At 39.6% G+C, this 12,177-nt stretch overlaps 1 protein-coding gene across 1 annotated transcript in view; it reads right to left on the bottom strand.

Annotated features, from left to right (window-relative positions):
* LOC134540993 (negative elongation factor A) overlaps positions 1-12,177 on the bottom strand; it is a 49,977-nt gene that overhangs the window by 7,520 nt on the left and 30,280 nt on the right. The window contains exons 5-8 of the mRNA XM_063384103.1: positions 11,220-11,408; positions 7,673-7,870; positions 4,291-4,406; positions 2,781-2,999 (exon numbers count right to left, since the gene is read on the bottom strand). Coding sequence (XP_063240173.1) covers positions 2,781-2,999; positions 4,291-4,406; positions 7,673-7,870; positions 11,220-11,408 — 722 coding nt within the window. The remainder of the gene's footprint in view (positions 1-2,780; positions 3,000-4,290; positions 4,407-7,672; positions 7,871-11,219; positions 11,409-12,177) is intronic.

Below are 12,177 nucleotides of genomic sequence, written 5' to 3'. Positions count from 1 at the left end.
TCCGATTCCAAATATAAAACACAGAATAATTAAAAATAAATGATTAATTTATAAATAATGTGAGTTCTCTTTTTTCTAACTGTAACTACTGGCAATTATTTATTAGGATTACACTGAGATTGAAATGTTTATAATTATGTAAACTTAATTAATAATAAACACTTTAAAATACGAAAACCAAAACATATTCGATTCTCCAACTCAATCGTAATAAACTGCACGCCACAGGGAAATCTCAGTTTTATAAATGTTTCAGCAAACAAAACCATTTTTCTCTAATAAATAGCCAAGATGTCTTTTTCTTGTAGGTATGTAATTGTTTTTAGTTTATAGTTTGCTATATGACGAAATTCTTAGTTATAGTTTAAGCCCTCAAAATCTCTAAATTCTTTTAATGTCACTGTGTTCATTATTTAATTTACATAGCATTCTTTGATACATCATATTATAAAAAATAGTTACATAATAGTAGCCTAATTTTATTTTTCACTGCTAGTATTTTTGAGCCGTATTAAATTAATTTATAACTTTTGTGAATATTCGTAATATTGTTTGAATCCATGTACGTACAACGATTCCGGGTTCGGGTAATTTTGTATTCGAACCGTACCCGAAAATATCGGGCACTCGCACATCCCTAACTATGGGTACTGTTTATGTAAAAAGTTAAAGAAAATTATTTTTATGTTTCTGTGAAAAAATATCTACCATAGTTCCTGCAATAAGGGCCCAAGCTCCAAAACAATGTTCTGAGAATTCAAGGCGCCAAAGTTCTTCGTGGTCGACACACTTATGTTTAGCTTCTTTTTTTTACTAAATCCAGAATATTTCTTTCGTTCCCTTAACGTACTTTCACTCACTTTAAATTAGGGGTGAGCCGATCACCACATTTGCCGATCATGCCGATGCCAGAAATGTGGTACCGATCATGCCGATTTTTTTGACCGATTAGTGCTTTTTTAAGTTGGTCGTAAAATATGCTCCGAATTACTTAAGTTAAATAATTTTACTTGAAACTACTATTACTGAATACCCTAAACAAATAGGTTACATATATTTATATGACAAACTTTTGATTTAGACACTGATTTTTAGTTGTTCCCATAAACTAATCTGGAAATCTATTAATCCCTTTAACAAAATCTATAACACACTGTTAACCAACTAATCATCATCGTCACACAATTCGAAAATGAATGTTTGTTTACATTTTTCCGCTTTTTGGCGCCATTTAAAATGCTTTCTGCTTGATATTAAGACGCTGTTCCAACTATATGCCAGCGCCCCCGGCTGACGTGGTATGGCCACTCACGTCACCGCCACCGTTCGCCCAATCATCTGCTTGCTTTTGTATTTATCCGGTGTCGCTGTTCCAAGCTGACGTCAGTGCCCCGAGCGGTGTGCGTACGCTTTAAAACTTCGCCTATTTGTCTTATCTATCCAAACATTATGCCGGAAAGGAAAATAAACGCCGTAGTTTTACGTATTTTTACAGTATATTTTTGAGTTTAACATTATAACGTGAGCGTGTGTAAGCTTTTGTTTGCTTTTGTTTGCTTTTGTTTGCTTTAGTGCATTTATGACTAATGTTCAGTGGCGGCCATGTTGCGGTGTTTGTTTATCAGTGACGAGACAGTATTTTACCCAGTTTTTAAATTTCGCCTAAAAACACTGCGATTTCGCGTTTTAATACTAAATTTCATGTAAAAACGCTGTGTTATGGCGATTTCGCGTTTATCGTCGTTTAATCGCGATCGCGAAAAGAACAGGCCCCTATGCATAACTTATTAAACGATTTGGTGTGCTTTTGTTTACTATTTTTTTAACAAACGTACTTTTCATGAATATGTTTATTTTTTAAGAATAACTTTACTTAATTTTTTTTTCCTGCAGAAAAGATTAAGTAAAGTAAGTGTTACTTTAAAACATCAAGCAACAGTTCTGAAGCAAAAAATATGTCGGCGTTTTTGTGTTACGTAGAGATTTTTTTGTCTTCAGAAAGCGGTAATCGGCAAAAAGGATCGGCATGCATGAAGCCGATCATGCAAATGACCAAAATGACCAAAATCGGCCGATCTTAATAATCGGCAATCGGCATCGGCTCACCCCTACTTTAAATACAACAATTATTAATACACAAACACTTAAAAAACAGTAGGTAATCTATTAATCCGAAAACTTTCAACAAATAAAAATGGTTCTCTTCAAAAAAGGGCTCATAACATCATCACATGAAACTTTTCATACGAACAAAACAAGATTAAAATTCCTGGATAGTACTTGGTGACCATAGAGATCAAGATGCGTAGAATTCAATTCTTTTTTTTTTTTGTATTCTCCCCAAAAAGAAAAAGGGCCCATCGTCTCATTAGGCCCTTATCGCAGCCAAACCTCCTCAATTATTCAAAATTTTCAGGAAATGTTCCAGTTGAGTTTACGTGGAAATGTGCACCGAAATACTTTTCTCGACAACCCTGATCCTTCAAAATAACTAAAGTTTTTTTTTTATTTATATAGAGGAGAGAAAAAGGAAAAATCTTTCAAAGACACCGCCTTGATACATGTTGGTCGGTAGTGTGGGATTTCCACCCACTAAAAACCCTCCTCTCCACTTTCCCCGTGAGTGTCGTAGGGGAGACTGGGCTGGAACCGCGTCGGCATTACTTCAACCCGGTCCGTGTTGCGTCAAACGACGTCCGTTCCCGTCTCACTGGTCCCTCTCACGGACATTTCCCGGACAACCGCCACCTCCGACAGCGACGTCCGGGAGACGCACTCACCGTGAGGGACAGCCGCCCCTTGTGCTGGCCGCTGTTGGCCCCCGCGGCCCCCACCGGCTGCAGTCTGATCTGCGTCACCGGCGGCGCGGGCCGGATCTGGATCACCTGCTTGGGCAGCGAGGGGGCGGCGGCGGCGGCGGCGGCGGCCGGGACGGGCGATGCGGTAGTAGTCGTCGTCGCCACGGCGGCCTGCTGCGCGACGGGCTGCGTCGCGGGGCCCTGCAACACGGCAGGGCACGCCCTCCACACCTCAGCGCCAGGGGCGTAGCCGGGGGGGGGGGGGGGTTTAGGGGTTCAAACCCCCCCCCCCCCCTTAGCACACCAAATCTTTATTTAAATTTCTTATTCATCACTCAAACAAAATTTCACATTAAAATTAATAAAATTTTTACCCATTAAAATATTTAAATTCAAGAACCGAAAACTGCTAAAATAGCACCATTTCACACCTTAAAATCCAAACTTTCCCGGACCCCCCCCCCCCCCGCTAACATGCTCTTTAACACCCCCCCACCATACACAAATCCTGGCTACGCCACTGCCCAGCGCGACCACACACAGCACCCGAGTTCGAAACCCGACAAAGATCCACGCATCTACACGAATACCTGGTGAACCAATACCAGAAAAATTTAAACCCTTTCAAATCCGTTCGTCCGCCGAAGGGGAAAATTTACATCTCGATGATGCCTGGAGTCTTATCGAACCCTCGCACGTGTGGTTTTTAAGACACACCTACATTCTAATGTACATTATAATTTATGGCTGTGAAATATATAGTTAAATTACAATAAAATAAAAATAAACATAAGGAATATCTTAGGAATCAACAAAGTGTGGAACTTAAAGGGTTAACAAAATTTTCTTACAACTTCCTTATATCGCATAGCCATTTTTAAATAATAACACGACATAATAAGATGAATTAAAACATAAAACAAAACATCTACACTATTCGCAGGAACATGGTGATTTTCATGCTGAAAAGCTAAAACCATTTAAAAAGATTATTTCCACATGGTTTCTACTTACATTTAAATGTGCTGATTAAATTGCAAACCACGGGGGGTACCTAATCTTATAATAACTACAATACTTCATTTGAGTTAAGTTGTTATTAACTGTTAAACCAGTGGTCAAGCAATATTTTCAGGTTCTAAGGCGATCAGAAAGGGGGTCGGAAAATCATCGAGCCGATACAGGAAGTCCCAGGTTTTTACTGCTGTTTGGACTTGTGAATGATTGGACTTGTTATGTTTTTAAATTTTGAGTAAATATGCTGGGACTTTTGAGACATTCCTTGTATCAAGACTGTGTTTAACTCCCCTCGCCACTAGCTGGCAGTGCAGGCAACTAGTCAGTCTTTGTTATCTCGCGCCGCCGCGGTTAAGTCGTTCCGTCAGGAAGACGGTGTCATCAGTCCACAGTCGAAACAACTGCCATTTCCGTGACTATGCGCCAACGCTGGACGTCTCCTGCGAGATAGGAACTCTGGCCGGCTGGGGGCTACCTGGATGGTGGCGGTGACGACGAGCGGCACGTAGCTGGGGGCCGTCGTCGCGGGGGCTTCCACCGCCTGGCTGGTCGCCGGCTCGCTGGGCTGCGGGGTTGGCGCCACTGCCGCGACTGCAACGCAGGAAAAAAAACACACTTAAAAAACCTAGATCTCCGACATGGTGTCCATAAACACTTAGCAAACCACTTTGAGAACTTTCTCACAATGCTCTTAAAGAAAAATTTTCTTTAAACATTTTAACGCCCTCATTTCATATAAAGCAAGAAAAATTAAACAAAATGTGAAAATATCTACTATTCGCAGTTACATGTCAATTTTTTTTGAGCAAGAAAGCTATAAAAGTCTTTCTAGGTAGACAGTCTGGGTAGGCTGTATTTTGGACTAAAGCTACCAGGGGTTTCGTATGAAAATAAGTATAATAATTCAACCAAATTGATGTTGCTCTATTTCTTTGACCTGGATTCGATGAACGTCTTACTTGACGGCCGGGCGGCCACGCCAGAAAAATTGTGACACCAAAAAACACTGAAAACAAAACCTGACTCCACATAAACATCAGAATCATCAGAGAGCACATCCACGCCCATTACCAAAACCATTTTCTGCATTCCCCGTCGCTTCTCGCGAGGCGGACAGCCGAGGCTCACTCGAGCGCAGATTTCACGCCTCGTTCGGGGCTCGTTTTGCCCCACTGGCTCATTTCTCTCGGCTACTGTCTGCCTCGTTCCATAACTACAACACTTCTCAACATTTTTAGTTGCTTCTGCTCAACAAGCGATTTCGCTTGTTTTCTTTCCTTTCTCCAACATAACCTGTTTTCGCTTAGGCATTTTGCGATTAATGGCTCCAAAACTAAAGCTAGTAACTTTATAGTTATGCCCTTCAACTAGCACCACTCGGTGCTCACTCACGCACAACTTAAAGTTTAAATCACTCAAAATCAGTCAATTACTTTCGGAGTTACAGCTATCACCGACTTCAATTTGATGCTCCACACCAATACTCGTCCTCAGTGCACATGTTAACCAGGATGTGTCAAACGTAAGTACCACAAGTAAACTCTGCTCTACTAGGACAAAATTACTTATCTCTGTAGTTTTCATAGTTTACGAGTTTTCAGCCGAAGTAGTAGCACACAACCAAAATTAAAGACATCCTTATTATGAAACCCAAAGAAAAGATTAGCAACATAACACGTTCTCAGTTAAATTATTAGTAGTAGAGGGCAGGAATTATTTTATGTTACAACATATTGAACATTTGTAAGTAAAACTAGGTTAGTTTACCTTTAATTTTATGTATGATTTGTTGTTAAGTAGTTGTTGTTAAACTGTTTTTATAGACAATTTTTTGTAAATTTTCAGATGATCTGAAAATCTATAAAATAATAACCATAGTTAATGATTGCTCACTTCTGAAAAAAGATATTATCAAAATATAAAAATGGTGTCTTTAAAATTTGGTTACGTACTCTGAACAGTAACAAAACAAAGTTAATATCTTTCACAAGAAAATACAATCCTATAGACTGAAACTATAAATTAAATAACACCCTAATCTCCTAATCTTTCTTGGTGAAAGATCTTGGTATCGTTCTCAATTCAAAATTGTACTTCCACAAGCATGTTGATTATTTATACTTTACTTCAAGAAGAATGCTTGCTCTTATAAAATGCATTACTTATTAAGCTACCAACTCAGATTCAATCATCTCACTATTATTGGCATTAATCAGATTTAGAATATTTTTCAGTTATCTAGAAAGACATCAAAAAGACTGACATTGAAAAAAATAGAAAGTATACAAAATAAATTGACTCACTTTATTATTCAAACAGATTTTCCTCATCCTACTCTAACTCCCATTGCAGACCCCAGTGCCTATTTGGACTCGCTGTTTGTTCATAATTCTTATAATTCTGGCCTAAGAATACCTCAATTTAATTCTCGCCTATTTTATTCATTATGTACTTTTGTAACAGTAACAATTTTACTTGCAGACTCATTACGAATTATAATAAACTTAACATGAAAGCCAACAATCTATAAACTCTCGTATTTTGGGTATACCTTTCTGAAAAATGATTATTTGTTATCCTCACGATGTTGCATTGTTGTAAGTTAATTTTAATATTTTGATATTTTGCATTCTACATCACTTCAAAAATTAATTGTCTAACGTCTCTGTAAATTGTACATTTGCCTGTTATTTGTATAATCCTTTAGTTTATATTTGTTGTTTCACATGTTAATTCTTGTCATCCGTGCTGTCTGTATTTGCTGTACTGGTGGTTGTTTGAACTTGTTGTTATCACTGCTGATGTGTTACACTCTCTCATCCACATGTGTCGGCCATGTGCGGCTGTCCGCCCTGCTATAGGTGCTGACGGGGATGGGAGGCCATACAATTGCAGTGATAACCTTGCAATTGCCCACATGTGTCGTGCCCACCTTAAAAGACTTAATGTCTGTCGGTGGGCATGTTACAACAAACAAACAAATTAATTAATTAAACATTTATACGTAAAACTAGGTTAGTTTACCTTCAATTTTATGCATAATTTGTTGTAAGTAGTCTAAATAAAACTGCTTCTTTTGATAGGTTTTTATTTATATTTGACTTCTTGGCTAGGAGAAATGAAGCAATTGATTTTGCTTTGTGATTCGTGGGCCTTCTTATTACCTTTTGTTAATAAGTTTGTCATTTTTGAAATTAGAAATATGTAAATTGGTGTTTAGGCTTCCGTTTATAAATAAAAGTCAGTTGTGTCCAAGGGGGGGCACCAGGGGCAAGTGCACCCCCCCCCCCCCACAAAAAAAAAAAAACCAGTTGTCTGCTACATTAATATTGCTGAAAAAATTATTGTTCCTGAAACCAAATTATTTTAATATAATTAATGAATTTTCTTGTAGAATTAAAAAATCTGGTGGTTGGATGTTGTGTGTAGTGTGAGTAGATTAAATACAAAATTTAGTAATTTTAAGACATATTTTTTCCTCTGGCTGATCTGAAATCCTAGAGTGAACCTCTGGATCCGCCACTGGTCGTGTCAGCATTTTTTGGAGACTCCCTGAAATGCAGGGGCGCGCAACAACTAAATTTCCAAAAGGAAGGGGGGAGAGGGGAATATACCTTTTTATATATAAAATCATCGATCCCCCCACTATTGAAGCGGATGGTCCCCGGGAAAATTTGTATTTAAAGGTGGAAAAATGGTGCTATTTAAGCAGTTTTATTATCTAAAAATTGATTACACAGCACTTTCTTTGCCCCCGTTTGCCCCCACTTCAAGGTTTCAGAGGGGGGGCAAAATACCCTTCCTCCCCCCTGTTGTTGCGCCCCTGCCTGAAACAGAGGAGAACAGCAGACACCCACCTGCAGGGGCGGGGGTAGCGACGGCGGCAGGGGCCGGGGTGTAGGAGGGGGTGGCGGGCGCCGGGGTGGGGGGGTTCATGGCGGTCAGCCCCGCCGCGTAGTCCGGGGTGCCCTGGGCCGCTCCCCCCGCGCCGGCCGCCTGTCCTTGCTGCTGCGCTGCGGCCGCCGCCTCCGACGCCCTCTTCGTCTCCTCCATCTCTGCACGCACACGCACACACACACACACACGTGCCGTGGTCCACACCCTCTCGTAAACTACAACACTTAACTCCTTCACGCAAGCACGAACCAAAATCAAACAAGCACACCGTCATTCGTCATCACCAGGGACCGGAAAAATTCACGGGTTCAACGACCTGTAGTAGGATGAACTCCACAGTTCTACGGACACTCCGGTCAAATCCCACCCGCCCATTGGCTGCTGTCTCGTGAGAGACGTCCCAGCGTAGCGGCCATGATTCGATAAAAGCTTCGGTGCGGGTGTTTCTTATCGGCCCAGAGTCGTCCAGGTGAGTTGCGAGCCAATAGCAGAAGCAGCACTGAGGTATGACGATTCGTGTTTCAGCCTGTCGCGAAACAAATTCGCGAATTTTTCCGGTCTCTAGTCATCACCCAACGGCTCACTGAACATTGGCGGGTGGGTAGGACCCGTGCTATTCGCCTGTTTTCGTGAAAAGTTATACAGTGTTTTTATCGCATGATCATCGCACATTTTATACTGAAATCAAGTTTGAAAAGTATGGGGTGCAATGTTTATGCGAGAAAATTTTTTTTTTGTTAGGTAGTTATTCATAATAACAAAAAACCCATTCAAGAAAGAACGTATGTTTATTTAAAAAGTTATAACGGTTCGTTATATAAAAAATTTTTAAAAAAGAGATGCTAAGCGCCAATTGTAGTTTTTGTTTTATTTTTCAAAGTAGAATGCTGCACAGACGAATCCAATCACTTTCAAAATTTTTCTCACTCATTCAACTCGTACATCCGCCTGTCGAGAATTGCTCGCAGCTCGGGTGATGAGAATTAACGAAAAATAACGTAGGTTAAGTCCTTCAGTAACATTTTACTGTAAGTACACGAAATTAGTGTGGCCTCAAACATGGCCGCACCCAGCGAAAACGAATTTCGCCATGAGCCAGACGCCGACGTCGGCAGCCGCAATTTCTAATTAAAAGTGTCCAAAAAGTTCCAAACCAACAAATGATTAATTTACTCTCTTCAGCATGACTCTAGCTACCGACGTTAAATTTATCCGCCTCAAAATTCCTACATATCTGGTGAGAAGCCACCGAACTCACCTTCCTGTTACAGCGATCGACAGACGACTGGTGAAGTCATGCCACCTTCTTCATCACGCAGGAAGAAGTCACATGACCTCACCGACCAATCACATGCTCTCTCACACACAATTCAAATCACAAGCCAATAACAGTACACAACATAAGCACTGAAAACCATTTTCCATACATATAGACAGGGCCTTCCCATTCTCCGTCCCTTCTTAACGTCTCGTTTCAGTGTACAGGAAGTTACAAAATTTTTGAAAGCAAGTCGGTATTATCAAAAACGTCTGACCTTAGTTTCCCACGCTCCGAAGAGATATTGTTTGTCTCTGTCTCGGTGGGGAATCACCGTTTCTATCTCACACTCATAGGTCTCATATACCTGTCTCTTTCTAATGCATCCCACACCAAGTCCATTGTTCTAGAGCATTTGGTAACAGCCCGTTCTGAATAAAAACTTAACATATCACTATAGTACCATATTAACCCGCCATTGGTCGCTACAACAATAATTACACGATTGGTCGCATGTGAGCATTTTGCTCACCTTCCAATTCTTAATTAAATTTAGTATATCTTTGTTTATTTATTGTTGAAACAGACTTTGAAATTCATTTGATAGATTACTCGTGCTTTAATTAAAATTGATTTGGCATAATATATAACATTGCGAACCAAGGAAAACACTTTGGAAGACTAAATTGATGTAAAAACCAAAAAATTGATGGAACTGTGAACGATACAATGTAGCAAACTTGAAATTTTGACTTTGAACTGTTTTAGGTACCTATGTAACAAAATTAAACGTGACCATAACTTGAAACTAATGTATAATAATGAAACTAATACATACTTTTGTCATATTTATTTAGCTATTCAAATATAAAAAAAAATTGAAAATCAAACTTTCACATAAGAATGTAGGTACCTTCAAACACCCTAGTTACTCTTTTCACTATCACAAATTATTCTCCTACTTGTGCTTTACATGTGCATTTACTAACATAATAAACAAAACTTTACATTAGAAATGTTCTTAACATTTTCTGTTTGTAAACGTAAACAATCGTTCCGAAAATAGCTGTGGTATTTAGAACAAATATTTCCGTTAAAAATCTGAAAATAAATTACCGTAAATGTTAATACGCGATTGTACACAGAGTAAAAATATGAATTATAAAATATTGCCATTTTAAGATGATTCAACATTCACATTTTTACTGAAGAACAAATATTTTAATTTTCAACTTTAAACAATTGTGAATGACTGCAATATTGGGTGGATTTATCGCTTTCCCCGTGTGAGGTAACAAAGTTTTAGTTAATATAAAAAATCGTGAACATTTTAACAATGTTTCTACTGTAGCGTTCGGCTTGGAACTAATGTTTCCGGTGCTGACGTCTCGGGTACGAAAATAAGGCAACGTCCAATTTTCGCATCTCTCGTTTATGTAAAAATAACTGCCTTATATTCGGACCATGATTCGGACCAATACGGTATTAAACGTTTGGAAATATGTCAATTTTTAAAATTAACCTTAAAAATTGTTTAAAAGCTTAAAGATAAACAATATTATTTTTTTTTTCCCCACAAACGCTGAACGTTATATGCGGTAAGCATATATAAAGACAAACGTTATGAAAGGGAAATATTAACATAGGGATGTATGGAAGTGATCAAGGGAATAATTTTTTGAACTTAATAAACGGGAAAACGTGTTACGCGGGAACGTCTTAAGCGAGTTTTACTATACATAGATAAGTAAATAAGAGGAAGAAAAAAAATGGAAAGAGGCATCGTAACACATTCCGGGCATCAGCTAGTATGGAATAAAAATTTTAAGTAAACCGAGGCGGGTAACGTCGATCTGACAACGGAGGGTGTCTTTGTCTCTGTACTGCAACCCACACTCGCAACATCCACACTACATTAAATTTTTTATTCTATTTACCAATGGTGGTTTATGTTTTGATTAATGTTCATAGATCTCAACAGTCTGCGTGCACATTGGTACAATCAACAGTCAACAGGTGGTGCTAGCAGTGAAAGTATTGGTTTATAATCCATCCTTTAGAAATTGAGACCTTTCCATTGTGGCTGCATGTTGAGGGATACGTACGTTATGCTCATTCGGAAACAGCCTTATATCTAATACGGGTTTTCCGATTGTGACATAGCCTGTACTTGGAACACAGGATGTGGTATTATTTAGCTACTAAAACAAATGAGCAGACACCACAATGAGCGAAAGAGAGACACTCACCCTGCATGCGCTTCCTCTTCTTGGCCTGGGCATAGCCGAGCGGCTGCTCCGCTATGTCCAGAAGCTTGATGCCGCCGTCCTTGCGGCCGGCGGGGCCCCGCGAGAGCGGGGGCCGGGCCCCGGGGCCGCCCGGCGCCGACGACTTGAACCCCCCGCCCAGCGGGCGGCTGGGGATGCCCTTCAGCGGCGCTGCGACCAAACACAAGACACAGTGACAGAACTGAGCGAATTTACGAATACAACCTGTTACCACTCGCCACCTCCGGCTAGCTCAAAATCAGGTGATGAGCGAACATACAGGTTGGTAGCAGGTCACAAAGTAATTCATACGCAATGTTCCACGTATTACCCGTTTTTTCATATTCATATAAAAATCACAGTATTTTCAGCACAACAGAACACAAAAAAAAAATGAAACTGTACATCCAGAAAGGAGAAAACACTGAGCCATCGCCCAACCACGGCCTGCTCGGCCCGGTGCTTGGACAATGACCGCTCGGCACTTCTTCGTTATGGTTACTCTACTTTTGATTTTACTGTATTTTGGATACAATTTTATTAGACTCCTGTGAAGTGTGGGAAAAAAAAATTCACTGTATGTAAAAATTTGATTATAAACATATTAAATATTCAGAAATATTAGGATATTCAATTTGAATGGAAAAAAAAAATTCAAATAGGTGGGGGTAAACAGGAGTGCCCGAGAAAATCAATCCTGGCCAATGGCAACATTCACCTTATTATTTGAGGAGAAGGCAGGTGACCAGGCCACTAGATTTTTGCTTTATTTAAAAAAAAAAAAAAATTCTGAAGTGAGACTTCTTTACAGCCAACATGAAGGATTCTACCAAGTACCTGAACAAATATTTGGTACAGCAAGTGATATGTTGCGAAGATGATCGCTTGTTTTTGAGGTGGCAAGGATTTGATAAATCTGACAATTTTTTTGGATAAAACT

Source organism: Bacillus rossius, chromosome 17 (assembly GCF_032445375.1).
Source record: "Bacillus rossius redtenbacheri isolate Brsri chromosome 17, Brsri_v3, whole genome shotgun sequence".
NCBI lineage: Eukaryota > Metazoa > Arthropoda > Insecta > Phasmatodea > Bacillidae > Bacillus > Bacillus rossius.
The sequence above is the reverse complement of the archived record's forward strand: the minus strand, read 5'-3'. Positions and strand labels throughout refer to the sequence as shown.